Raw genomic sequence first — 27,692 nt, forward strand, 5'->3', positions numbered from 1 at the left:
TCAGAACAGCAAGAGGAAAGCACTGACCCCTTGTGTAAAATTCGGCAGAGTTTGAACAGGCGTTTTCCCTGTCATTAATCATTGGAGAAATGCAAATAAAAGCTACAGTGAGTCATTCTTGACATCACTGGGATGGTATGGTCAGTCAAGAACAATAGAAGAAGCAGAAAGTAAGAGGCAAGGGGAGCTTAGGGGAGAAAGCCAGGCCTCTGTGCACTGCTGATGGACTGGAGAGATGGCGGAGTGGTTCAGATCACTGACTGCTCTTCCAGAGGTCCTGAGTTCAATTCCTAGCAACCACATGGTGGCTCACAACCATCTGTAATGGGATCTAATGCCCTCTTCTAGTACAGAGGTGTACATGACATAGAGCCTTCATATACATAAAATAAATAAATAAAATGGCCTCCAGGAAGACAGGAGTGCCATGTCCTGAAAGAATGAACAAATCCAGGGAGAATTACCATGCAATCCAGAACACATTCTGAAGAACTACGAGCAAGGACTTTGGACAGCTATCTGCATGTCAACATTCCAAGCAGCCTTAGTCACAATAGCATAAAGGTGGCAAAAGCCAAAGTGACCACGGATATATGAATAAAGAAACACACAATGAAATAGTATTCAGCTACAAAAAGGAAGGAGGTTCTGGAGCAGGCAGCATGGGTGCAGATCACCTTGCGGAAGTTAACTGAAATGAGCAGGACACCCAAGGACAAAAGCTGCACAACTGAACTGTTGTGAGCGACCCAGGGTGATCCAACTCACACTCAGAAATCAGCAGGCAGGAGTGGGGGCTGGAGGATGGGGGCAAGGATGAGGGGACAGGGAAGACGATGCCATCACTCCAGCTACAGGCAGGTGGTGCAGAACAATATCACCTCTCCAGGCCAGACACACACCCAGAGCCCTGGACAGGAGCACCAAGAGGGCTGGGAACCTAGGAAGTGGGGGAAAGCTGGCTGATTCAGGTTACATCCAGACTCTACAGTCTGTGCGTCTGCACTGTGCTGGAGAAGCAGCTTAGGGTCCAAGTGGAGTTTCCCTCCTGCTAGAGATCTGGTGTACTAGAGGGGATAACCGGGCCAGGGAGGGCCCTGCTCCCAAATGTATGTTGTTCTCTCCACGTGGGTCAGTGAGAATAGCTTAATCAAGAGTCCATTTGTCAAGGGATGGGTAGCAGCAAGAGGGCCAAGAAAATGGTCCTGCGCCTGGGGCGGCACAAAACCATCTTTGGTATGAATTTGTCTTTGGTAAAGACAATCCTCCTCCCGCCTTGACCTGGCACTAGCCAAGTAACCCAAACACAGGAGTCCTATTAGTAAAGCCCATCCAGACCAGCCTTCAAGGCAGAGCAGCAGAAAAACACAGGCAAAGAAACCAAAAAGGCAATAGAGGGGTTTCCAGAGGGAATCAAAACCAAGTATTCTGCAAGGCCTGCCTGGACTGAGGAGAACTCACCCTTAAGAAATTCCTCGGTGTCGGGCAGTGGTGGCTCACACCTTTAATCCCAGCACTTGGGAGGCAGAGGCTGGAGGATTTCTGGGTTCGAGGCCAGTATGGTCTACAGAGTGAGTTCCAGGACAGCCAGGGCTATATTGAGAAACCCTATCTCGAAAAAAAAAAAGAAAGAAAGAAAGAAAAAAAGAAAGAAAGAAATTCCTCGGCTGATCTATGGGTGGGAAGGTGGAAGGAAGATGAACCCTGCTTCCTGGATGAGAGACCACTCTGCCGTCTGAACTCCCTATCCATGGTGTTATGTGTGTCCGGTCATTCATTCATTCATTCAGCCAGCATCTGACAGTTACTGAGTGCCCAGCCCATGCTAGGATGAGCTAGGGAAAAAGATGTGGAGCCACTTGTAGCTTTGCTTTGCTTAGCTTGGGGTAACCATGGGTTCGACCTGCTCCATGAATTTGGAGGCTGCCTGTTCTCAGTTAGGTCCTCTGTAAAAGGCGATTAATCATCCCCTGACCCCCGACCCCCGAATCCCAGGTGTTATGAGATTTTAAGCGAGCATCCATGATAAGGACAGGGTACAGGGCCAGGTGTAGACTCAGCACCCCCGCGTGGTCAGGGGCTACCTACCCAGCCCCCCTGCCCTCGCTCACATTCGCCGCCCTAGGCAGGGCTGCCAGGACAATTTTGCAATTTTTCTCTCCGTCACAGACAGTAAACCCAAGAGACCTAGTGACCACCTCCCCTGAGCCTCTAGGGCTGGGGGTCAAGCGATCGGATTTATAGCGACTGGCACGCCCGCGGTTCGCAGACACTGAGGGGGCTGGGCAATCTCCCTGAGCCCATATCGGGAATGGAGAACTCGAGCAGGCAGCTTGGGTGCCTGGGTTTGGAGTCGCCAGGCCCGGGCGCGGGGGGCGGAGCGCGCCGTCCCGCCGGGCGCGGGGACAAAGGCCCGCGGGCGGACGTGGCCGGGCCCGGCCGGGCGGGCCCTTTAAGCAGGGTGGGCGGGCTGCGCGGGGGCGGGCAGGGGCGGGGCGCGGAGGGCGGTGGCGGCGGCGGCAAGTGCTCGGCGGCAAGGATCGCTTTGGCCCAGCCCGGCCCGCACGGCGCTGGGCGCGGAGAACGGCCATGCCGCCGCGGCGCAGCATCGTGGAGGTGAAGGTGCTGGACGTGCAGAAGCGGCGCGTGCCCAACAAGCATTATGTGAGTCGGCGTCCGCGCCACGCGGCGACCCCAGCCCCGCGCAGAACTTGTGCCCCGCGCCCTCACCGCCGTCTCCCCACGCGCCGTGGGTCCCTGCGCCCTCCCTTGCCGTCTGTCTCCCCATGCGCCCCTGGTTCCTGCGCCTCCCACGCCATCTCCCCGCTCGCCCCTTGGTCCCCGCCATCTCCTCGCGAGCTCTCGCCTTGCCCACCCGTGCAAAAGTCTGGCCCCAGCCGCTGCTGGAGACGAAGACAGAAACCAGGAGAGAAATCCACGGAGGCGTGGGTCTCAGGCCACCCTCCTACCCAGAGGCGCCCAGCCTCGTGGGACTAGCCAACCGAGCCCCTCGTCCTTCTGGGCATGGGTCATTTGAGCGCCCCTTTCCTGTAACTTCTGCTTAACAATGTGGGAAAGTTTCCCGAGGAGTAAACCCCCCTCTGTGAAATGAGAATTTTGTTTGGAGCTGCTGCAGTGTGGAAGAAATGGGTCCCTGGCGTCATGTTGCAGATGGGAACGCTGAGGCCCAAGGCTGAGGGTTCTCAAATGTGGAAGGTGGGCCGAGGGCCCACGGTGACCCTCAGGTGGGAAGTGGCCTCCTGGGCTGCTTGGGGACCTTGTTTGACGTTGAGGTGGCCTTGGTTCCACCCCAGAGGTTCTGGGTAGTAGGACAGTGGATTTAGAGGAGGCCATGAGGAGGACTTCACTCCAGGCATGAAAGGGGGGGGGGGGGATGGCGTCCCAGGCTGGAAGAAGCTGCTGTGGCAATCCTGGAGAAGTTGTGACCAGGAAGGGAAAAAGCAAGAGGGAGGGGGAAAAAATCCTAACAAAGAAGTGAGGAACAATGACTAGAGAGGGCGTTGGCTGGAGAAAGGCTGGGCAGGGGCCTCCCTGGAAGCCCCTTTTGGATCTATTTGTTTAAGAGAGCCATTCTTGCAAAGCAGACAGCTATCCATGCCTTCCCTGAATCGTCCATAAAATTCAGGAATCCACTGCACTCTACAAGAAAGGGCGTGCTGTGTTCCGATGTATTGTTATTGGCTAGGCCTTCAGTAACTCAGCCCTGGGCCAGCCAGCGGGGGCTGCTTCCTGGACCTGTGGTATCTTTAAATAGAGCTAAGTTTTCCCTGCTTCAGAGCTCAGCTAAATTGTCTTGGTTTCCCCACACCTCCCCCCTCCCCAACTGTTTCAAATGCTGCCAAATCTTGGTTTCTTGTTGGAGCCTGTTGAGTTGCCTCTTGGGTATGGGACAGTTTTCAGCAACACACCAACTGGAGGAAAGTCTGAAGTTCTCCATGCCGCCGTCCACCAGATCCGCCAAACCAGAATAGACAGAGCCACCAAGGACTGAGCAGCATCTTCCACTCTGTGGTGGTGTCACACACACACCTAATGGTGGTTTTCTCAAGTCTGTTTCAAGGATGGGGCAGCGAACAGTAAGGAGCAGAGCCGGCCTGTTGGACCAAAGATGTTGGTCCGTCAGACCACGCCCCTTCCCACATCCCACGCACCCACAGAGGCTCCACAAAGTGCTCTCAACGCCTGGGCGTCTGCTCAGGCCCACACCTCCCTGGCAGACTTTTGCAGCTTTGAGGGGTATCCTGAGGTTTCAGACAGTTGTTAGGGGCTCCCTGAGCCAGGTCTAGCTTGGGCAAGCTCGACTCTTGGGCTTCCAGGTTGCTAGGCGTTACTTCCCCGAGTCTCTGTGTCCTCTGATGTGCGATGTGGTGTTGATGCCTCCTCCCAGGGGGAAGCAATCATGTGACATGGGGTTTCTTAACTGCAGCCCTGTGGTGTCTATGTCTCTCAGATTGAAAACGTGCTGAAATCATGCGGGAGCTTGTTCCTCCCGTTTGTGGGCTTAGTCACCACTGTGACTAGGGGCCTTCTCCTTGCCACCCAGCCTTTGGTTCCCCAAATGGGGGTGGGGTACAGATGAATGCAGCCTGAGCCATCCAGAAGGGGCAGGTAATTAGAATCCATAGTGGCATCGTCCCAGCCGCACACTGGACAGTACCTGCCCCCAAGCTCCACACACTGTAAGGAGTAGGTGTGGAGGCAGGTGTGGAGGCCGGGCTGAAGTTACCTTGCTTCTGCCCTCTACACAGTAGCTTCCCTTTTCTTGGCTGTAAACAAAAACACAGCCAGGTATTGAGTGTTTCCTGTCCCCTGGGGGACCATTGTAATCTGGTTTTCATTGTATAGCCTAGCACCTGAGGTTGGGTACTTTATAAGAAAATAACGGCTGTCTGGGAAGCTGGAAGTTCAAGATTGGATTGTCCCGTCAGTTTGGCCTCTGGGAAGGGCTTCTTATCCACATCAGAGTTGTAGGTGACATCATGGTGGAGCACCTGTAAAGGGAGAGATTATGTAAGGTGAGTAGGAGCCAGAAAGGTGGGGAAGGGGCCACCTTGCTCTTTCGTAGTATCAACCTTTGGGAACTGTGGTCCTAGGAGAACTACCTGAATCTCTTTTAAGGCCACATATCCCATGACCTAACTACCTTTCCCTAGGCTCCGCCTCTTAGGTCCTGCCACTTCTCCCGGCATGACACTGGGGACCAAGCTTCCAGCACATAACTCTTAGGTGTGGACAAACCATATGCAAACCTCAACAGGGGTGACAGCGAGTACTTTTGCCCCAGTCAGAGCACCACAGTGCAATGCGCACATCAGTTTGGAGTGTCCTGGCTGCCATGTCCCACGAGGCCATGTCTGGAAGGAAGCAGGTCATAGCTTCTGAGGTTGCAGTTAGACAGCAGTGCCTGGGGCTCAGGGCCTGGTCCCCTGCTCCACCTCCACGTCTGGTTAGCAGTCTCTTCACAAAGAGCACCGTCTCCTGTGGACAAGGCCCGTGTTGTCACTGTGCAGCCTCTGCCTCACCCGTCCCACTCAGAGTCTGGGAGTCAGAATGGATGTGAAGCTCCTCAGAGGGACATGCCAGGGCCACCCTCCCTAACTGGAGTGTTTTCTAGCAACCTGCAGCTCTGGGTGTCTTGTCAGGTTGCCCCTCCTACACTAATAAAGAAGAAAACCCTGAACAGGGCCTGTGAGGCAGCTGTCAGTGTCAAGGGCACGTTTTATTTTGTTTATTGAGACAGGGTTTCTTTGTGTAATAATACTCCTGACTGTCCTGGAACTCACTGTATAGACCAGTTTGGCCTCAAACTCACAGAGATTTTCCTGCCTCTGCCTCCTCATTACTGAGATTAAAGATGTGCTCTGTCACGCCCTGGCTGTCATGACAGCTCTTTTTCTTTCTTTCTTTCTTTTTTTTTTTTTTTTTTTTTTTTTTTTTTTTTTTTTTTTTTTTTTTTTTTTTTGGTTTTTCGAGACAGAGTTTCTCTGTATAGCCCTGGCTGTCCTGGAACTCACTCTGTAGACCAGGCTGGCCTCGAACTCAGAAATCCACCTGCCTCTGCCTCCCAAGTGCTGGGATTAAAGGTGTGCGCCTCCACTGCCTGGCTATGACAGCTCTTTAAAGGTGGGAGACTCCTGTCATGTGATGTCAGTGTAGCAGAGGAACGGAGAGAAGAAAGCCCATCCTGTTCACAGACTTCTACCTCTGGAAAGCTCCGCTTCTGTATGTGCTTCAGATCTTTTCTGCTTTTATATTTAAAATAAGTCACAGTCACAGAGTGCCCTGTGTCCCCTCCCAGTCATATCTTTCTCCAAACCACTACCCTGAATGTGTTATTTACCACACACACACACACACACACACACAGACACACACACACACACACACACACACACACACACAGACACACACACACACACACACGTTTTCTTCTTGGAGACAAGGTCTCACTAAATAGCCCAGGCTGACCTTGAACTCACAGAAATCTACCCTTACCTTCGGAGTGCTGGGATTAAGGACCGCCATGCCTAGCTCTGACTCACTTTTAAAATAAAGATTCACAGGCTGGAGAGATGGCTCAGCGGTGAGGAGCCTTGCTGCTCTTGCAGAGGACCTGGATTTGATCCCCAGCATCTACACAGCACTTTACAACCATCTGTAACTACAGTTCCAGGGGATCTGATGCCCTCTTCTGGCCTCCACAAGCACCAGGCATGTGTGGTGCACATACATTCAGGCAAAACATCTACATATGTAAAATAAAATATGGGTTAGTGGGATAATGTCTTTTATATCTAGCTGCTTTCCCCAGGTATCATTTACACACCGCCACAGTGACCCATTATAACCGAAGAGGTCACTGGCATTTGTAGTAACTGAATAAGGCTGACTGGCTATCACCCCAGTCCAGTTCTATCACCGTTTGCCATCAGCATCCCCCCTCCTTACTCTTTACATGTTTTACCTGATAACCCGCCCCGCCTCAGTCTTGGCTTCAATGTTTTGAAACTATAAAAATCTTGCCTTGTTCAGATCTATGTTAATACCTAAGTCCCAGTTCATTTAACTGCTGCACAGTATTCCATTGGTGACTGTTTGCCTCTGTCATCCCTAAGGACCTCTCCTATTGGGGACTTGGGGCTGCTCTTCCCAGTAGTTAGCCTGGTGGTAACTGTTCCTGTGTATAGAGCCAGAACAGGAGCAATGCTGGGTCTTGGAGAGGACGTGTTCAGCTCTGCTTGTCACCCTAGGAGCTAAGTCCCTGGGCTCCCTCTGCTCTCAATCAGTCTCTCTATTGTCAGACTTTCTGGTTGATGTCTGTCTGCATGCTGCACAGCAGTATCTCCTGATGGTGCTTGTTAGCCCTTCCTGCTTGCTAAGACGACCGAGTGGCCTTTTGTGCCTTCGCTGGCCAGCTGAGAGTCCTCCTCTGAGTTGCCTGTGTATCCTTTGCTGCTGGCTCAGTGTGCTTCGCCTTTCATCTTCTCTTGATGTGGAAGGTTTATCCGTTTGGGATAGTAATCTTTCAGGTGGTTAGATTAGTGTCCTCGGGTACCCCCTTGAGGAGACCATAGGCTCAGAGAATCCCAAGTATGTGCATGAGGTCACACGGCTGGGGGACACCGCATGGGACCTGAGATAGCCATGTTTGTCCAGGGATACAGGCAGCCTTGTGATCCCACCATGAAGCTGGCTCAGGTGGTTCACGGATGCCCCCTTTTCTGAGATGCCAGCCTCATTCTAGGCCCTTCTCGGCCCTCCGTTCACTCAGTCGGCTGACGTCATGTTATCAACCCTTGTCATTTACTCCAACGCAGCTCTGAGTGGATCGTCCTTAGAGTGAGAGATTTAGCTGGTCTCCCTCCTGAACTGATCAGGTGCCCAGAGCCCAGGAGTGACGGTGCCTGATGAGTCAGTGTGGATTGTGCCCATATCTAGTGAAGCTAGAGCTGTCTTCTGTGTTGTGTGGTGGTTACCAGACGCTGAGCTGTGTGGACTGGAGACATGCTACTCATGTACATTCACAGACACATCCCTCCTCCACTGCCCCTGGCAGTCCTGTAGTGGAAACCCTCAGAGCAGGGCAGCCGGTGGGTATGTTAGAAACAAGCCAGCCTGGATGCGAGTTATGTGTGGCACTAGGCCACCCTGCCCCATGTGGGCTTCTAGCTTTGTGAGCGAGGTGGCTCCTCCTGAGAAGATAGTGTGAGAATTCGAAGGTGCTAGAATTCTGCCAGAGGAAACCACCAGCGACTAGCACATTTCTCACCGACTTATCTCTGCCTTTGTAGAAGCAAAGCCTGGCTTTGAAGCTCATCGCTGCTGAGCCGGGAGGCTTGGCGGTGGCACTTCTCATGGTATCTCAATGACACGGGCTTAAGTCCTGACCCTCAGTGCTGAGTCTGATGACAGTGGTGGCCATGAAGACCCACCGTGTGTGGTTTGAAGCCACTGTCACTCTAAGGATGCTTGCCTTAGTTCTACTCTGCCCTGTGGCACCTCCCAGGCTGGGTGCCATTCTGCAGCATGAAGAACCACTCCAGTCTCCTAGCCAGACTGTCCTGCACTTTATCATGTCTGTCACACAGCAGTGGTACCTTACAGAATTTTTAAAGAGATGCTTCTTTATATCTATTTTCGGTTTCTGTTTTTATCTATGTGTGCAAGGGCGTGTCTGTGTGAGTGAATGTGCTGGTGCCCTTGAAGGCCAGAAGAGGACTTTGGGCCTCTGGAACTGGAGTTACTGAGAGTTTTGAACCTGGGTGCTGGGAACTGAACTTGGATCATCCGGAAGGGCAACAAATGCTCTTAAATGCTGAACCATCTCTCCAGCCCGAGTAGAATGTCTGTTGCTCTCTTGAGGCTGAAAGAAAAATGTAACCGGGATGCCTGTCATAGAAGCAAGCTGTGCTGAGAAGGTGGCACGCAAGAGGGCTTCAGGATGCTGTGCTGGGGAGCTTGACAGCTGTGCTCACCATTCCAATTCCCTCACCTCCAGGAGCAGGCGCCAGGCCCTCCCCTCATGAGCAGGTCTGCTCCAAGGGAAGTGTCTCAGCTGCTCCTCTTACACTCTGAGGCTGCGTTAGCACAGCTCCAAAGGATTTCAACACCAAATGGGTGCAGACTTTGAATCTGTGCCCTTCCATGCCTCTAGTGCGTGGGGAAAGGCCACCAGGCAGGTAGGTTCAGATTTCTTCTCTGTCGCTTTCCCTCTCTGTGCTCAGTGCCCTCGACTATAAATGGGGTTGTCAGTGGCTTCAGTTTGAGGAAGCCAATATGAGGATTATTGAGGACTCAGGCCCTGGTCCAGGTCTAACAATACTGAGCCTTACTAGAAACATTCTGTGTATACCAACTGTCACCATAGTTGTATGTTGGAGGATGCCTAAATGCCCATCAGCAGAGAGCAGAATCCAGGTGACGCACACATGCAGAATTCCAGGACGGTGGTACATATGTCCCCAGCCTCTGCTAGGGCACCACAGTCAAGCTCGCTATAAGCATGTGCTCAGGCCTTTCACAGCAGATTGCCAGGGAAGGGTGGAAGTGGCCATCCACAGAGACCCAGAAATAGAGCTGATAAAATATGTTGCACTTTTTTTTTTTTTGCTTGTCTGTGCTTTTTTTCTGTTTTCCAAATGTTCTGCAGTGTACACATAGCCCTGTTTTTAGTGAAAATAAAAACCAGTGACTGCTCGTTTAAAAAAAAAAAAAAGGCTGTGCCAAGCTGAGGTGGCTCCAGCAGGGTCCCCACATCCTGCTGTCTGCCTGTGAAGTCACCCTGGATTTCTCTGAGAGCAAGACCTTCTCAGAAGGGCTTCTGCGGGCCACAGACACCCCCTCCCATTCCTGCCACACAAGAAGGGTTCCCATGTGGCTTTCCAGCCATGAGCTGAAGAAGCAGCAGCTATGAGTGTGGCATCTTACAGGGTGGTCAGGGCTATGCTTTCCTGGCTACAGTGAGCCTTGCCCAGGGCGTCTAGCCCTCCATGGTATCTGCAGCTAAGGAGAGGCACGGAACCATGCAGCCCAGAGTCCTGCAGACCCTCTGCTATGATCCCTGAGGTCACAGGGGACTGGAAAAGCCCTTCAGCTAGAGGTGTACCCTGATTCCTACTCCTCAGATTTTACATCTGAAGGCTCCTCACCACGGGTGCCCAAAAGTAAGTGCCACAGTTACTGCACTAAAGGGATCGACTGGGGACTCTCCTGCTGAGCTGCGTATCCCATTCATGATGCTTGGACTCTGCTTGCAAATGATTCATCCTTCTTAGTTAGTTCTTATTATTGCTGTGGTGAAACATCATGACCAAAGCAAATCGGGGGAGAAAATGGTGTCTTTGACTCACATAATCCTAAGTCACAGTCCATTGAGGGAGCCAAGGCAGGAACCCACACAGGGTAGGAACCTGAAGGCAGAAGCTGATGTAGAGGCCGTGGAAGGGTGCTGCTTACTGGCCTGGTCCCCATGGCTTGCTCAGCCTGCATTCTTGTAAAACTCAGGACCACCAACCAGCCCAGGGATGGCCCCACCCACAATGGGTGATGGGCCCTCCCCATCAATCACTAATTAATAAAGTGACTTATAGCTGGATCTTATAGAGGCATTTTCTCAATTGAAGTTCCTTCCTCTCTGATGACTTCAGCCTGTGTCAGCTCAGTTGGCATAAACTAGCTAGTAGAGCATCCTTTTCCCTTTGAGGAAAACTGATGAATGGTCTTCCTTCTTGTGACTCAGTTGCCCTCTTCCCTTTGACACTCCCTGGGTAGCCTGTGTGTCAGGGGGTATTGGTAGTGAGGTGGCTGAGGGGAAGCGAGGCTTGTTCCGATGGCCACATGTGGCATCTAGAATGGGGCTCTGGTCTGGTGCTGTCCTTTGCTACTGCTGCCCATAAAACGTCTCTTCTCCAAAGCTGGTGGCTTTGCCAGGATTCAGAGGCATTTGTGCAGAATCCCTTGGAATGAAAGATGCTGGGATGTTTGTCCTTGGAGTTTTCCTGTCTTTGGAGCTGTGTCCCCAAACCCAGGCTCTGTGGTCCCTTTCCTGGACCTCAGAGTGGTAAAGTTGACCGGACCTTGCACCAAGTTGGCATTCCTTATCTCCTGGCTGAACGTGGGAACAAGCGGCTCAGTGGCTCAGCAGTGGCACTACAGATGGGTGATGTGGCTGCCCCCATCCCAGGACTCTGTCCCTTCCAGCTTCATGCAGGCCAAGTTTCACTAGAAGCTGTGGTCACTCTGCACCATACTTAAGTTGCAAGGCTCTTCCCTCTTATTTGCTGGCCCAAGTCTTCTCCACGTGCTACAGGGAGAAGGAGCAGGAGGCAGGGGACTCTACCATCAGCCCCTGCAGCCCTGTACACCCAGTACAATGTGAATTCCAACAAATACGCAGCATTTAGGCTGTACTGATATTCAACCATGATTCATCACCACCTAGATGAAATTAAGTTTTACTGAACACTCCTTTCTTCTTACACGGTTGCCAGAAATACTGCTTTGAAAACACAGCACTCCGGAAAAAGTCCAATGTACTTTGAGAATTCATGGACAAGATACCCAGGGGCCAGGCACTCTAAAACTCAGGGACAAGGTCTCTGACAACAAACAAAGGGGCATCCAGGAAAGAGGGCAGGCAGCAGATAGGTCACCTTGGGCTACTTCTGAAACCCCGGCCCTAGACTCCAAGGAGGCCAGCATTGAAGAGGTAATCTGAGACTGAGCGCCCAGCACGGTGAGGGTGATACCCAGAGGACAAGGGTAAGAAAGGGAAGGCAGAGAAGAGGGGCGGAGACTGGGCAATCAGAAGTGAGGAATGGAGACAGGAACCATGAAGAGGAGGAAACCAGGAGACCTGGGGTTCTGGGACCACATATGTGGCTGGGGCCAGGGCTTTGCACAGACCATGTACACAGTAAAAGCCATGGAGCAGAGAGAAGCTGATGCCAGGAGAGAAGCTGATCTTTGGGCCTCCTGCTTGTATTCCAGAGCAGGAAGAGAGTAAAGCCCATGTGGACAGAAGAGCTGAGCCTTGTTCTTCAGTGTGTAAGCTGCTTGGGATGCTGACATTTGAGCTATATGACTGAGCCTGGTTTGCTTTCAGAGTTTAACTGTATTTTTAATCCCTAATGATTATAATATCAGACACTAGCTGTGTCATTGATCTGAGTTGTTTTCTCACGTGCTCACGGGTCTCACATCTGATGCCACCGAAGCTGTGCGACACTGTTCTAGAATAAAAAGCTGATCCTCTGGATTATTGGGTTGCAAGTGATAGGGGGGAAAACTGACCAATTTGAACCAGAGAAGAATCTAACAGAACCAGATGGACCTCGTTTCTCCGCATCTGTGACAGAATAGGAAGTGACATTAGCACCCCCATAAGCATCTGTTTCCACAGCTTTAATGGGGACTCCAATTGGCCAGATCACCTGACCATCTGCCAGGTGGAGGTGGGATATCCTGAGTGACAATCCCACTCTTATCTCAAGTAGTGGGCAGCAAAGGTCAAAGGGCACTGGGGTTGGAAGGAGGAAGCATGGACTGGGGAGGCAATACAATACATGTGCGGCGTGTGGGTACTGTCTAAGCCACTTCACGCATGTGGAAACTGAGGCACTTTGTTCAGCATAGTTGACTGAAACTATGGGTACCAACAGCTTTCCACCCTCGCTGGAGGGAGCTGCCTTAAAAGCACAGCGGTTGGCTGGCGTATCCAGTTCTGCTTAATTAAGCAGAATTGCATGGACCTCCGCCCACAGCGCTGGCCCACCAGCCAGAACCCATGAGGTGGTGGCGTCACTGTTTCCTGCTCCCTGGCCAAGGTGTGAATCAGCAGCTGTGGCTCTGGGCCACCCTTGGCTTCCAGTCAGTTCCACAGATGTGGCTTAATGTCTGCCCTGGGCCCACTGTGGCTCAGGGCCAGAGAGAGGCAGTGAAGGGCAGAGAGCAGACACAACGCTGTCCTGAAAGAGGTCACCTCTGCCGAAGAGCATCTGTGATGCAAAGGGGACAGGGCTGGGATCAGAGCCCTGGGCATTCAGTTCCCTGTGAGGGAGGCCAGATGGGGATGGGCCAGTGGGGGTGAGTGAGCCAGTGCCATCTAGTGTGGGTCCTCAGCATGGGCTAGATCTCAGTCAGCACAGCCAAGATAGTTTTCCATTCTGTCATGATGGGACTGTATTTCTACATAAATTCACTATATTTCTATCATATTTTAGTAGTTCCCTGCTCTTCGTTATTGCTTAAAATCATAACCTATTGATAAGATTTTTTTAAATTAATAAACATATGTCTATTCACAATTTTGCTTTTTATTTTATTAAGTGACATTTAACTTAGTACATTTGGAATTGTATGTGTTTTATTGATTTTTTTTTTAAATCTTCTCAGGATGCAGTTGTAAATTTCATGAGCTTGCCGGATGAGCTCCCCAAAAGGATCAACAGTCCCTGGTAGAATCCTCAGAGGCTGAGAGCCAGCTGGTGTGGACTTAACCTGGCTCTGTGACCCCGAGTTAGTGGCTTAGCCTCTCTGTTCCTGTTCCCTCTTCTGGGAAATGAGGATAGGATAGCAGCGTATGAGGTGGCTTAGTCACGGAAAGGGTTTAAGTCACTTCCTGGCATAGAGAAGTGCTGAAGAAACGGTTCCCTGTTTTCTTTTTAAGGATAAACAGTTTGAGTACACAGTGTGAGGGAAGCGGGCTTGGGGGGGGGGGGTGAGTGGAGAGACTCCTGCCTACAGTCAGTTCCCTTTTATGCCTTCACCAACATGGCCACCTTTCTGACCAGAGACGTGGGGTTTTTTTCCTTTGTTTGTTTGTTTGTTTGTTTTTAGACAGGGTCTCACTCTGTAGCCTGGCTGTCTGCCTCCCAAGTGCTGGGATTAAATAAAGGCTTGGGGTTTTTAGCCAGCAGCCCCAAGGATACAGCCAGTTTGGAAAGACCACACGGGACTCCATGCTCCAGATGGGAGGGGGGTGCAGTTCACCGGAGTTCAGTGACCAGCATCTGTGAGGACTAGCAGGCTCAGATAGTCATCATTAAAACAGTTCAAAATAGCTTAAATATCTGCCATGATATACCAAGTCGTTGTGGACTAAGAAGTTTTAAAAGTGGTTCGTTCAGAGCATGTTTAATGAAACGGAATGATGCTAGACCTAATACGTGGTTTTTAATGCAAATTAAAACACATACATTGGCCAGTTGGCTTCTGTGCCCACAGTTGTGTCCACAAGCTGGAACCAACTATGGTTTGAAGATATTGAGGTGAGGGGAAGGAAAGAAAAAGGAAGGAAGGAAGGAAGAAGGGAAGGAAGGAAGGAAGGAAGGAAAGAAGAAGAAAGAAAAAGAAAAGAAGGAAGGAAGGAAGGAAGGAAGAGAATATCAGTTGGTGGGGTTTGCTGAGTTTTCTGTGTGGTTGGTGGTTGCATCTGTATTAAACGTGTATGGCAAGTGCTTTCATAGTGTTCATGTTGGATTAGGTGTCTACTTCACCTAGAGATGCTCTGAAGTGGACGGGAGTATCTGGAGGGAGCCCAGAGCCACACCTTGAGTGAGGGATGACCACGTACGGAGTGATCTTCATTAGCAAAGCATTTTGGGCAGGGATAGGGTCTGGGGAGTGTGCCAAGAGTGTTGTCTCAGTGGGTGGTCAGTGGGTGGGAATGTGGTGGTTTTAAGGCCCCAGACTCTGCAGTTACTAGGCCTGCTTATTGTCGGCTCGATGGAGCCAGTTCTTTCCCTCCCCACTGTAAAACAGAAACTGCAGCCTGTGCGCTTCCCTGCAGAGCTGGACTCTGGCATATAGTCAGCAGTCTCATGAAATTGTCTGGTCTTATGTATTATCCAGTTTTCCCTAGAGAGAGCAGGACAGGGCGGGGTGACATGGGAGTTCATGCAGAGCCCTAACTGGGATGGGAGCCATTTATATCCACCAGATTACAAGATTACAAGTGGGCAAGGCTGGGTATGGGTGACCAATTGTACTCACAGAACCTGGCCTTTGAGAGCCACATATACTTTATGTAGGAGAGGATGCTTCCTGGGATAGCTGAGATGGAAGCTCTTTGTGCAGCTCCTTCATCCAGCACAGGATCTGACTAATGCTAGAGTCCTACTTGTTAAATATGAACCCATGATATTTGCTGTTTTGTTTTTTTTTTTCTTTTCTTTAAAAAGAGCCATTAAGGAGCCCTGCAGAAAAGAGAAATTAGCTTAAGTGCTGTATGTATTAGTCAGTTTCTATTTCTATGACAAAATGCCAGAGTCTGAATAACTTAAAAAGAAAAAAGTTTCTTTGGCTCACAGGTAGTATGGCAGCCCCGCCAAGAACCCTCAGCTGTCTCTCCCTACTGTCCTGACAGTAGATGCCAGGAGCTGTCATGGGGGTGGGACAGCATGCCCGAGAACAGAAATTGTTCTTTTTTAACTGTTTGTTCTTATAGAATTAATGGAGTCCTGGCAAAACCAGTTTATCATCCCCTAGAGGCCCGATCACCTGGAACTAGGCCCCCAACTCCAAAAAGTCTCATGGTAGCAAATTAGGGACCACACTTCTAACATAGGAACCCTTGAGGGACAAACCACAGCTCTGTTTTAGGAAGGCCTCTGTCTGGATGACCACTGGAGGGGATGGCCAGGTAGTCCATGGGCAGCAAGCTTTGTTGTCTCCCTTCCTGCCACCCTAGCTGCATCTCCCGGCTGACATCCTTGTCAGGTCCCATTGCCATTCTTGTTCTGGGAGATGCCAGCCGCCTGGCAGGATGGGGGCCTCTGGGCTCAGGTCTATGAATTTCCAGGCACACTCTGGTAGCTGAATGGAGTGAGGCAATGACCAGCCTCATTGAGCGCTTCCTGTGCGCTAATATCACATATGCGGGTGGCTAGACGTCTGTCACCTTGTGCTATAGAGGTGGGACCAAGGCTGAGGTAGAACTTGCCCAAGGCAAGAGGATGGACAGAGGGCAGGACTTGGACTTCCATGGTGAGGGGGCTGTCGAGTGTAGAATTCTGGTGTCTTAAGCACAGCTGTATTAACTGAGCAGTCATTTTTGACAGTCTCTACAGCTCAGGTTGGCCTGAAACCTACTAGCCTCGACTGACATTGAATTAATTACCCTCCTGTGTCAGTCTCCCAAATGCTGGAATTAAAGGCACATGCCAGCATGCCCCCCTCTGAGCAGTCACTTTTGACGGTAAGGGTGGTCAGATTGTGGCTGGCTCGTTTTCTCTGGACGGTAAGCCTACAGGCCATGCCTGTTCACCAGCACCGTGATCATCTTCTCATGGTGATGTTGTTCACCTCTCCCAGTTATTCCACACCATCTGGCTACACGTGTGTATGGGGTACACGCTGACATCTGAACGTGCATTCGTGAGATGAAAAGATCAGGGTGCTACTCTGTCCATCCCCTCAGACAGTCATCCTTGCTGTGTGGAAATGTTCCAAATCCTTCCTTGTAGCTTCTTCAAAGTATGCTATTAACTGCCACCTACCATGGTTGCCCTACAGCATTGTAGGACATTAGACACCCCTCCTCCTGTCCGGTCTTCTATCTCCAGTAACCATCCTTTCTCCACCCATCCCAGCCTCTGAGAGGCGGGAACCTCAGTTGAGAAAAAGCCTTCATAAGGTCTGGCTGTAGACAACCCTACGGGTCATTTTGATTAACAGGGGAGGGCCTAGACAATTGTAAGTGGGGCCATCCCTGAGTTCTATAAGAATGCAGGCTAAGCAAGCCATAGGGTGCAAGCCAGTAAGCAGCACTCCTCCGTCGCCCGTGCTTCAGCTCCTGCCTCCAGGTTCCTGCCTTGTTTGAGTTCCTGTCCTGGCTTCCCTCAGCGAAGGACTGTTACTGGGAAGTGTGGGCTGAAATAAAAGCTCTCCTTCTCAAGTTGCTTTGGTCCAGGTGACTCATCACAGCAATGGTAACCCTAACCAAGAAACTGTGCAAGTGAAACCATGGGGTGATTGTCTGTGCCTGACTCAGTTCACACGACATGATGTCATCCATCCGGCTCCATCGGGGCTGTCGTGGTCTTTAGGTTCCAGTGTGCACAGCCACTTTTCATCCCATTCGTTCCTCTGCTGCAGAGGGGTTTCCTGGCTGCCGTGCATAGTGCTGCAGTGAGCATGGGGGTCCCTGCTGTTTCTTTGACCCACTGATTTCACTTCTTCTGGGTCATAGGGCAGTTCTGTTTCTGGAGCGTGGGGGCAACCTCTGTAGTATTTTCCAGTCTTACAGTAGTTGATATCCCCACCAGCCATGCAGGAGCCTTTCTCCTTCTGCGTCTTGCCAGCGTTTGTTATCTCTCCGTAGTCTCCTGCCTGGCTGGGGTGAGGTGGTACCTCCCTGTGCTATGACTCTGCTTTTCTCTTTTGAAGGGATCCAGACCCCTGCCTCTGACGCCTCCCTAATCAGTCCCCGTGTGACTTCGGACAAGTGGCACTGTCGCCTCTCTCAGTGCGGGTTTTTGTCTGCTCTGAAATGGGGCAGATCATATGTACCACCCATAGGGTTGGTTTCCTGGAAGGAGAGAGGTCACTAGTGTGGTCACCAGATAGAAGACCCTAGCACCTCTTAAGACCTAGAACAATTGTTTCTGACCTGGAAAGGGTCCCCAGGTGCCATTAGCAGAACTAGTTCCCCTGTGTTCTGCAGAGTACCCATAAGCCTGTGGTCTATGAAGAAGCCCTACTAAGGTCTTCTCTCCTAGACAACTGTTGGGCGCTGGATACTGTGCTAGGCCCTTTATGTGTCTGACCAGATACTCAGGGTATTGTTTCCTATGTTACACAGGCTGAGTACCATCCCCGGGTCTGTCACATATGACTGTGTGACTGTGGACAGACTATTTACCCTCTCTGAGTCCAAAGCCAGTGGCACATCGCAAAGGAAGTGGTTGTGTGGGGCACTTAGTGGGTGTTGTCACCGGCTCTGTGGCTCTGGGCAGCCCTGTCAACATGGGGCAACTATGCCCTAGCACAGTATCCAGCGCCCAACTGTCTTCAACCCCTCTTACATTGCCCAGGGACCTGGGCAGTCTTCAAGATCTCAGCAAGCCCTGAGTGCCTGCCCTGGAGTTGTTCCTAGAAAGCCAGCCTGCAGGTTGGTGTCTTGAGCCTAGGCTTTGGCGCCAGCACTGCTACTTGCCATTGGAAAGTTCCTATGCCTCGAGGGCCAGATGTGTGCAGAGATGTGTGAGTTGGCAGCCGAGGCCCAGCTGGAGCCGCAGGCCCAGGCCAGCGGTGTTTCCAGCCTCCAATACCACGGCAAGTTGACTGCTTTGCCTGGCCAGTCCAGTAGCAGCTCTAGCCCTTGGCCATGAATGTCCGCCTCCCAAAAGGAAGGGACATGCACCCAAGTGTGAATAGCCCCAGGTGTATCCGTCCATGCACAAAGACCTGTGGGCTGGCCTCCCGGCTTACCAGTACTCCAACTTCTGTTAGTATGGTTTTCACCACAGGATCCAAGTGTGCCCAAGGAAAGGGACAGATCAAACCTGGGGTTGATATTGCCAGGCCTGGGCACTGACTGTGGCCAGACAGAGGATAGGCACCTCTAACCCCCAGCGGGCCTGAATCTCCAATCCCAGTACTCAAAAGAGTAGAGGAAGGAGGGAGGATCAGGAGCTGAGAGCCAGCCTGAGCTACTTGAGATCCCCATCTCAAAACCACACAAAACAGAACTTTCTTTAATCTAATGTTTCTTTTTAAGATAGGGTCTGTCCATATATCCTTGGATAGCCTGAAACTGCCTACATAGGCCACACTGGCCTTGAACTCACAGGAATCCACCTGCATCTGCCTCCTGAGTGCTGATTGGTCTAATGGTCTGTGAGCATGGTTCTCAACCTGTGGGTTGTGACCCCTTTGGGGGCTGAATGATCCTTTCACAGGGATCTCCTAAGACTATTGGAAAACACGTTGTGATTCATGACAGCAGCACAATTATAGTTATGAAAGTAGCAACGAAATAATTCTATGGCTGGGGGAACTCCACAACGTGAGGAACTGTGTTAAAGGATCGCAGCATTAGGACGGTTGAGAACCGCTGGTCTGTGAGTTCTTCTAACGGCTGCTGCAGGCAGGGCACTGGATAGTTGAGCTCTCCCAAGTCCTCTCAGGCAGCACTGGGATGAAGCTCCCAGTGCAGTCTATGTCTCGGGGATGTTGTTCATCCACGACTGCTCAGAGCAGCTGTTAGAGCGAGGTGCTCCACCAGGCTCAGCCCCGGGGCTGCGTTCTTCTTAGACCAAAGCAGTCCTGTTCCGATTGCCCTTGGCAGCTGAGCTATTCATTCAACCATTGCAGGAACCTTGTCAAGGCACAGAGCCTGAGAAAGGCCACTGTGATCTTTGACTGTGGAGCTGTTTGGCTTTCCATCTCTTTTCTATTGGAGGCCTTTAAAAGTTCACTGTTCCCAGGCCCTGACAGAAGACAGACTGGACCCTGCTGCTGGAGGGTCCTGTGAGAGTGAGTGACAGCTGTTCCCATGGCTTGGGGCTCTCTCGTGCCTTGCTGAGACGGTGGCCCGGACCTCTAGGGAACCCAGAGAATTGAGGCTGACATAGGCTATCTGTTGAGGCTCCAATGGGAGGGGACTTAGTGACTAAGCATGAGAGGGTGGAGAAAGTATCCCCAAGAGAGACAGTCACGTGTGCTCCTGGGGAGGAGGGATGGAAGGCCGAGGTCCCTACACCCTCACCATCATGTGGCATTCTCTGGTCTGCATGGCCACGTCCCCAGTCGCCACATAGCTTCTGTTTTGTGAGCAGATGAAGCTCAGTAGGATGTTGGGCAAAGGGCTGAACTTTCTCTTTGGAGTCCTCTCCACTGCATGCAGGTGTAACCACGGCCCTCAGCCACCAGCCCCTGCCTTACAGCCTGCTGAGCAGACAAATAAGAGCCGGGAGGGGCCTAGCCTCACAAGGGAGCATCCTAACTGGTGCAGGGCGCTGTGGGCTCTTGTGTCTGGGCCCCATGCCAGCCATTCACTTAATTGAAAAAAATGGAGAAGAGAGAGAGAGGGGGAAGGAGAAAGAATGGCTGCCTGCCATCTCTATTCAGGATGCCACCAAGAGTTTGACGATTCTTGCTACTGACTTCAGGACAGGAATGCCCTGGGCTGCAGAACTGGGAGCCAGGACTTCAGAGCCAGGTGGGCTGGAATGGAACTAAGCTGCCCTCCCTACTGGTTGACCTCAAGTATGTGTGGTTTCCTCCCTACCCGGTTTCACCCCTAGGTGACCTCACTTTCCTGCCAGGTGATCTGTGAGGGCTGGGCCTGGCAGTTCATGACAGTAAACAGGCCCAGATGCAGGGCAGCTCTTCCCCGCCTGCAGTCACCTCTGCTTGCCTATCTCTACTTCCTCTCAGCACCTAGTCTCCTCTCTGAGCACCCAGAGTTTTCTCCTAGCTCTCAGTACTTTCTGGTAGTACTCAGTACTCCCTCCTAGCATATAGCAGTCCCTCCTGGCACCCAGCACTCTCTCCTAGTACCCAGTACTCCCTCCTAGCACCCAGCAATAACTCCTAGCACCCAGATCTCCCTCCTAGCACCCAGCACTACTTTCCTAGCACCCCGCACTACCCTATAGCACCCAATGTTCCCTCCTAGCATCATGAAGCGTGGCGGCATTCCTATCCAGGAGTAAATTGAACATGTTTTTATTTAAGAGAAATCCACATTTTTCAGCACTTCCTGTGGCAGTCCCGCCATGGGGTGCTGGGAAATCAAACAAACTGCACCGTGTTGCAGTTTCAGAAAGAGGCCGGAGGCGCTGACCTACATAGGCCAGATGTTGGGCAGACAGCTGGAAAGATTTGGCAGATCGGGACCAAAGGGAACCCAGGGTCTCCAGGAATCATGTTTCCTATTAGCTCAGGCCCAAATGAGGCCAGCTGCAGCTACTTCACCGGGCTAGTCCTCCATCCGTGCTCCACTGGTGCTCCACCCACACTCTGCTGGTCCTCCACCCGGGCTTCTCCCAGCTTCACTCTTCCTCCTTTCCCTCTCTCTCCCACCCTTTCTCTCCACTTTCTGACAACTGTCATCCCCAACTCTGCTGTTCACGTTGGGCCTCTTAGCAAGGGCTACACACTGCCAGATGCAGGAGCCCAAACTGGCTCCTCCCTGGATCTCTCAACTTGGAAATACAACCAGGATGGAAGCTTTAAGGGGAACTCACCTCCATTTTAGAGATGATTTTTGAGACAGGATTTCAGAATATAGCCCTGGCTATCTTGAGATGTGTAGACGAGGCTGGCATCAAAATCAGAGATACACCTATCTCTGTCTTCCACGTGCTGGGATTAAAGGTGTAGACTATATCTAAGCCTAGCTAGAAATGCTTTTTGATAGCTGAGGTCTGTAAACTCCTCAAACATATCACTAGATGCCCCTACCAGGAAATGAGCTTATTTGGGTCACTTTAAGTGACTTTTTCATACTTTATGGAGTGCAGCATGGTGTTTGGGTGCATGTTTTATGATTGCATTGGTCAGTGGGGTGTCCATTGCCTTAAATGGTTATCCTTTCCATTTTTCATTCCTAGCCCTTCCTCTCACTAAAATACATGATGACTTCTGTTAACCACAGCCATCCTACCACGCAGTAGAAAGCCAGACTTCCCCCTTCCATCTTACTATACCACTGACCCTGTGCTTCCTTCCTTCCCTCTGCCTGGGATGCTTATGGGCTTTCTGGACTGATGCGTCCCTGGACTAACCATGGCCCACGAGCAGAAGCCATAGCCTCTCAACGATGCTCTTTGGGCCCTCTGCACTGCCCCTCAAAAGAGCTGTACTCTTCCCTGGGGTCAAGCACAGCATTCTAGAAGGAAGACTCCAGCCCTTGCCCCTCCCAAGGGGAGCCCTGGCTTCCAGTTCCAACTCTCCTCTCCATAGACTATGTGGCTCTTGGACAGGTCCCTTCAACTTTCCCTAACCATAAAATAAATGGTAGCCTAATGCAGGGATTTCCTATATTAAAGTCTTGGAAGCCCCTCTGGTCTGCCAAGAGCTCAGGCCTTGGCTGCAGGCTCCGGGATGGTTACCCGTGGCACCATGGACCCACAGTGTCTAACAATTTAGTCTGCGAGCTGCTGGTTACACCCTCTCCTACATATAGAAGAGCTAAAAGCAGCATGTGCTATGGAAACCAGAGTAGACAATCCAGAGGCCCACCCACTTGGCCCTTGCAGGATCCTGGGGCTTCTCGCGGGCCAGTTTGACAGCTGGCCTCAGAGTTCTCCAGATTTACACTTCTGTGAGCAAGCCTTTGTGTGGAAAGCCCAACGGTTATCACAGAGCGAGTGTAAGAAACTTCCATATGGTGGAAGTAAGAAGAGCCCACAGCTGACGTGTCAACCGGAAGACACTGATCTCTGCATTAGTGTGAGGGCTGGGTCTGTCAGCGAAGTCTGCATTTCACTGTCCCGCCTGCCCTCGTGGCAGACATTGCTAATGAATAACAGTACCATCTCGCTGGTGTGTCTTTCTGAAGCCTCCTGAGGGAAACCGCCTCAGTTCCCCTTGGGCCTCGTTAGATTTTTTTTTCAGTCACCCCAGGTCACTGCAGACCACCCACTGGCACAGAAAAAGCAGGGATGTGCTTCTAACTTTAGAAATGCCGTCCACTGCGATATGGACCACAGAACTCCAGCTGCAGAGACATGGCAGGGAACTCTGGGAACTCAGGGCCAGCCTTATTCTTAGCCCTCCTGACACTGTCAGAGTTTTTCTATGCCTACAGACTACCTTGCTGTATATTCTTAGCCCAGCCTGGCTCCTCAGATGCGCTCACTTAGACAATTGGCTACTTCTAAAGGGAAACTGTAGCCATCTACCATAAATGGAAAAACTTGCTGGAAATAGGACTAAGAAACTCCTGGCCAGTGTGGCCTGCTCTGATGCTGTTGGTTCTTCCTCACAGGAGACCAGAAAGTGTTGGAAAAAGAGTCTAAGGGAGGTCAATAAGCATCTACCCCTGGTCCCTTCGTGCCCCAGTGTGGTGATTGTCCTGTGACCAGCATAGTGGCCTCACCCAGTCATTGCTGTCAGCCTGGAGCTGGAGCCAGGCCCAGAACCCCCTAGAAAGTCCAGTAACAGATCTGCTGTTGGAAGCTGTCCCTTGAGCCCCCAAAGAACAACTCCACATGTTTGCCGTTCAGATGATGAAGCTCAGATCACAGCACTGTGGGGACCAAGCAGCAGCTGCCGGCCATCGGGTTGTCCTGGGGAATGGCCTGTCCATGTCCTGGGACCTTTCCAGGTGCTGCAGCTAGATGTGGGACCCTAAGCTGATAGGCGAACATGTCTCGTCTGGGGTCCCACAGGAGATGGCCTGACTACCTCTGTCCTAATGCCTACTTTTGCCAGGGCCCAGCTCTGATTTCCTAAGGGGCTGCAAGCTGGATGCTGGCTTTAGTCTTTATTCTTGGAAGAACAAACCATTTGGTTTTGGACATTGGAGATGGGCGTAGGTGCCTGCATGTTCTGTGAGGATCCTGCAAGGACTTGGGACTCATAGCCCAGGTGTAGACTTGCCAAGGGTGGTAAGGGTGAAGGATTGAACAACATTCAAAGAACATTTCCTGCAATCCGACCCCTGGGCTGAGATTTTATTCAGCATGTATTTCATCTCTGAAACGTTCTATCGGCTCAGGAGATAAGAATGACCTTGGCCTATTTTGCAGAGAAGACGAAGGTTCCAGACACAGATGTCACACCCGACCTCAAACACTAAGTTCTGGATGCAGATTGTACTGTTGAATCTACTGAGGTCAACTCTAGAACCTGCCGTCCTGTACTTGGCATTCCTGTGGGCACACTTTGACACAGTGGCCTTAGGGACCAGTCTCGGAGATGCTAGCCTAGGGCTCAAAGCAGAAAGTGCTTGTCAGTCTTCCAAGGGAGTAATGTCTTCCCCACCCCCCTGCCCCCCAGACAATACAGAAGCCTCTGACTTGTAGCCGTTTAACTTGTGACTTTAAATCACACTTTGGTTTTGAGTTGTCTCTTTGCCCAGGCCCAGGCTGTTCTGTCAAATACTCTTGTGACGTCACATTGTTACGAAGAAGCCACGACTGCTGGCCAATCACATGACTGAGGGAAAGAGCTGACATCACACAGTGGCTGAGTGGTGTGTTGGGGAGGTCTGGTGGAACACAGTACATTTTCTGCTTACGATGTTCAACTTAGGGGGTTATCAAGATACAGCCCATTGTAAATTGGGGAGCATTTGTACAGCATACAACATCTGGGAATATGAGAAGGCATTAGAAATCCTCCGTATTGCTTCTAGGTCAGAGGAACCACTGGCGTGTGTGTTTACATGGACATACACACACTTATGTGTAGATCTGATCTCATTTATATTTATGATTCTGTATACTCGATGACATTTATCTGTGGCCCTGATCAGCACTGGAGGCTTTTGGAGATGTTTACAGGCATGGGCTTGCCCCAGTGTCAACATTTACAGCATCCAGGAATATATGACATTCTCGGCTGAGGTTGAGCAGGGTGACATTTCGCTCTCTCATTTCTGCTCTTGCACCTGGAACAAGTGCCCTTTCTGCACCTCTTTTACATTTTGTGCTTTCTGTTGGTGATTTTACTATTTTAAGTGCGTCCAGGTCTGGGGCTGAGGTACAGCCTGGGACCCTGGGTTGGAAAGGCTTACTGGGCCTCATATGTGCACATGGGTTAGAAAGCTTTGTTTAGGCTTGAGTGACGGAGCTCCTGGCCATTCAGTTCATGCTAAATGAACTCCCTAACTGTTCTCCAAGGAGTAAACTTTATGTATTGACTAAGTCACTGTTGCAGGCAACACTATAGAACAGAGCTCCTGCTGGGCGGTGGTGGTGCACGCCTTTAATCCCAGCATTTGGGAGGCAGAGGCAGGTGGATTTCTGAGTTCGAGGCCAGCCTGGCCTACAGAGTGAGTTCCAGTACAGCCAAGGCTACACAGAGAAACCCTGTCTCGGAAAAAGGGGGGGGGGAGGGGAGAACAGCTCCTGTAAGTGGCAAGAAGCAGATATCCGTGTGTGTGTGTGTGTGTGTGTGTGTGTGTGTGTGTGTGTGTGTGTGTGTGTGTTTGATGTGGCATGTATGTGTGTGTGTGCACTCATGCATGCATACACACGTGTGTGATGCATACATGTATAGATAGTCTTATGTACCGTGTATTATATTATGTACAGCCATCCCTTAATATCCACAAGGGCTTGGTTACAGCCCTTCCACCCCCACAGGTATCAAAATCTGCAGATGCTTATGTAAAGTAACACAATATTTGCATAGAACCTACACACATCTTCCTCTGTGTTTTCTAGATCTGTAGGTCACTTATGATACTTGGTACCAATGGAGATGCTGTGAACAGTGTTAGATTATATTGGTATGACTATTGTATTGGTAATGACCAGAAGATAAGATGAATGTATATGTTAAGTACAGACCAGCATCATTTTACTATTTCTGCCCACACAAACAGAACCTCAGGCGCAGAAGCCAACTGTGACTCCCCCTGAAGCCAATGGACTGACTTTAGTGTAAGGGCTTTAACATAACCCTGGAGTTCTGTTTGTTGCACAAATCCCTTTGTCTTGCCAGAAGGGGAGCTAAGGGGAAAAGCCCAGGCTCTCCAGCACAGAAACAAGGGGCGGGGCCAGATCAACATAGGCTCTCCCTGGGTCCCTGTGGTGTGTAGCAAGCATCACTTGGGTCTAGCTGCAAAGCAGATGTCTGCCCTGTGTCAGCTGTGCGTCCAGGCTTTGGCTTTCGTGGGGGGCTGGGCAGCTCAGGTCTTATTCCCTAGCAAGAGGACTGTCCCTGTGGGCCACTTAGCCCTGACCCTGGGAACAAGCAGGATAGGTGGCCTCACAGGTTACATTCGAATGTTTGGGTGCCGTTGCTGCTTTCTCTCCTGCCTTATGAAAGGCTTCCAAGTGCAGCCAGGACAGGTGGATAGTCCTCAGAGAGAAGGAGTCACTCTGGCCTAGACTACAAAATACTTCACACCATCCTTGAGCAGCCATGATCTCTCAGTGGTAGCTCCCCAGCAGGGTAGGGCCAACCCAGAGCTCCTAGGGTGACCTCTAGCCCTACACAGAGGTAAGGCAGGCTCTCAGGCATGTGTGATGGAAATTTGGCCAGGCTCGAGACTTTTTTTTTTTTTTTTTTTTAAGATTTATTTATTGTTATAAGTAAGTACACTGTAACTGTCTTCAGATGCACCAGAAGAGGGCGTCAGATCTCATTACAGGTGGTTGTAAGCCACCATGTGGTTGCTGGGATTTGAACTCATGACCTTCGGAAGAGCAGTCAGTGCTCTTACCTGCTGAGCCATCTCTCCAGCCCGAGACTTTTTTTTTTTAAGGTTTATTTATTTGTTTTATGTATATAAGTACTCTATCTACACATACACCTGCATGCCAGAAGAGGGCATCAGATCCCATTACAGATGGTTGTGAGCCACCATGTGGTTGCTGGGATTTGAACTCAGGACCTCTGTAAGAGCAGCCAGTGCTCTTACCCGAGGAGCCGTCTCACCAGCACCCGACCCAAGACTTCTTTCCAGGCAAACTGAGGTCGAGATGTGGAGGCTGGCGTGTCAGGACTCCACCAGGAAGAAAAAACCAAGCCTGAACTCATTCAGCATCAAGGAACCTGTGCCCGAGCCTGTGCGTGAGCCTTAGCGAGGTGACCTAGAGATACAGTTCTTTTGTGTCCCTGTGATCCCCCCACACACACATACAGAAGCAGCTCTCCAGCAGGGTCGGGCCCACCCAGAGCTCCTGGGTTGAGCGTCTTGGGAGGGAGAGCAGTGTGATGAGATGAGGTCATCCCTTGGAGGGCAGGCCCACTGGCTCTCACCGTTCGTACCTGTGCTCACTGTGATGACCAAGATGGTGCCCATTCGTTGTCACCGTCAGCTTGAGTGACTGGATTGAGTGGCGCCTAAGAGATGAGCATCCCACACCTTTGGGTGTTTGGATGGTGTTTCCAGAGAGGGCATTGACCAATGGGTGTGCTGCGGCCTGTTGATGGATTTGCAATGCTGCAGCCTTTGGAGGTGGGCCTACTTAAAATTAGGCTGTTGTCTGTGCGCTCAGAGGCAGCATTTGCTTTGAGCCCTTCCTGTTTTTTCCTTTTCTCTGTGTCCTGCCACAGAGTGAGCTGCTCCGATTGGCCATGTCCTCCCTCTGTGAAAGGCTGATGTCTCTGAAACCTTGACTACTCTTGACTCTGAGTCCAATCAGACATTCTGTCACAGGGATAGGGAAGCTGACACGGTGACAATTAGGACGGGGTCTCATGATGTAGCCCAGGCTGGCCTTGAACCCCCAATCTTCCCGCTTCACCTTGCCAGTGCTGGGATTACAGACAGCACTGTCATGCCCGACACTGTCAGTATTTTCCACTTCATCCATGCTGATCCATTCACTATTGTGCCACTCTTTGGTTACTATGACAAAGTGCTGGAGGTAACTTACAAGAGGGAAAGAGTCCCTTTGGCTCACATTTTCAGGTCAGGAGTAGTTATCTTCTTTATGTTTGCGTCCAGGATGATAACATATCATGGCAGGAATGTATGGAGGAGCATGTTGGCCATGAAAAGAAAAGAAAGTCAGGAAGAGACAGGAGTCCCAGCATGCACTTCA

The 27,692-nt window shown here is 51.1% G+C and overlaps 1 protein-coding gene across 2 annotated transcripts in view; it reads left to right on the forward strand.

The window, feature by feature from the left end:
* The first annotated feature begins 2,502 nt into the window (after positions 1 to 2,502).
* The window catches only part of Sh3pxd2b (SH3 and PX domains 2B), an 88,455-nt gene continuing 63,265 nt past the window's right edge, over positions 2,503 to 27,692 (forward strand). For both annotated transcript variants that reach the window (XM_031355080.1, XM_031355082.1), the window contains exon 1: positions 2,503 to 2,664. In XM_031355080.1, the coding sequence (XP_031210940.1) occupies positions 2,590 to 2,664 (75 nt within the window). In that variant the 5' untranslated portion in view covers positions 2,503 to 2,589. The remainder of the gene's footprint in view (positions 2,665 to 27,692) is intronic.

The sequence above is a fragment of the Mastomys coucha genome, unplaced genomic scaffold (assembly GCF_008632895.1).
Source record: "Mastomys coucha isolate ucsf_1 unplaced genomic scaffold, UCSF_Mcou_1 pScaffold5, whole genome shotgun sequence".
In the NCBI taxonomy this organism is placed as follows: domain Eukaryota; kingdom Metazoa; phylum Chordata; class Mammalia; order Rodentia; family Muridae; genus Mastomys; species Mastomys coucha.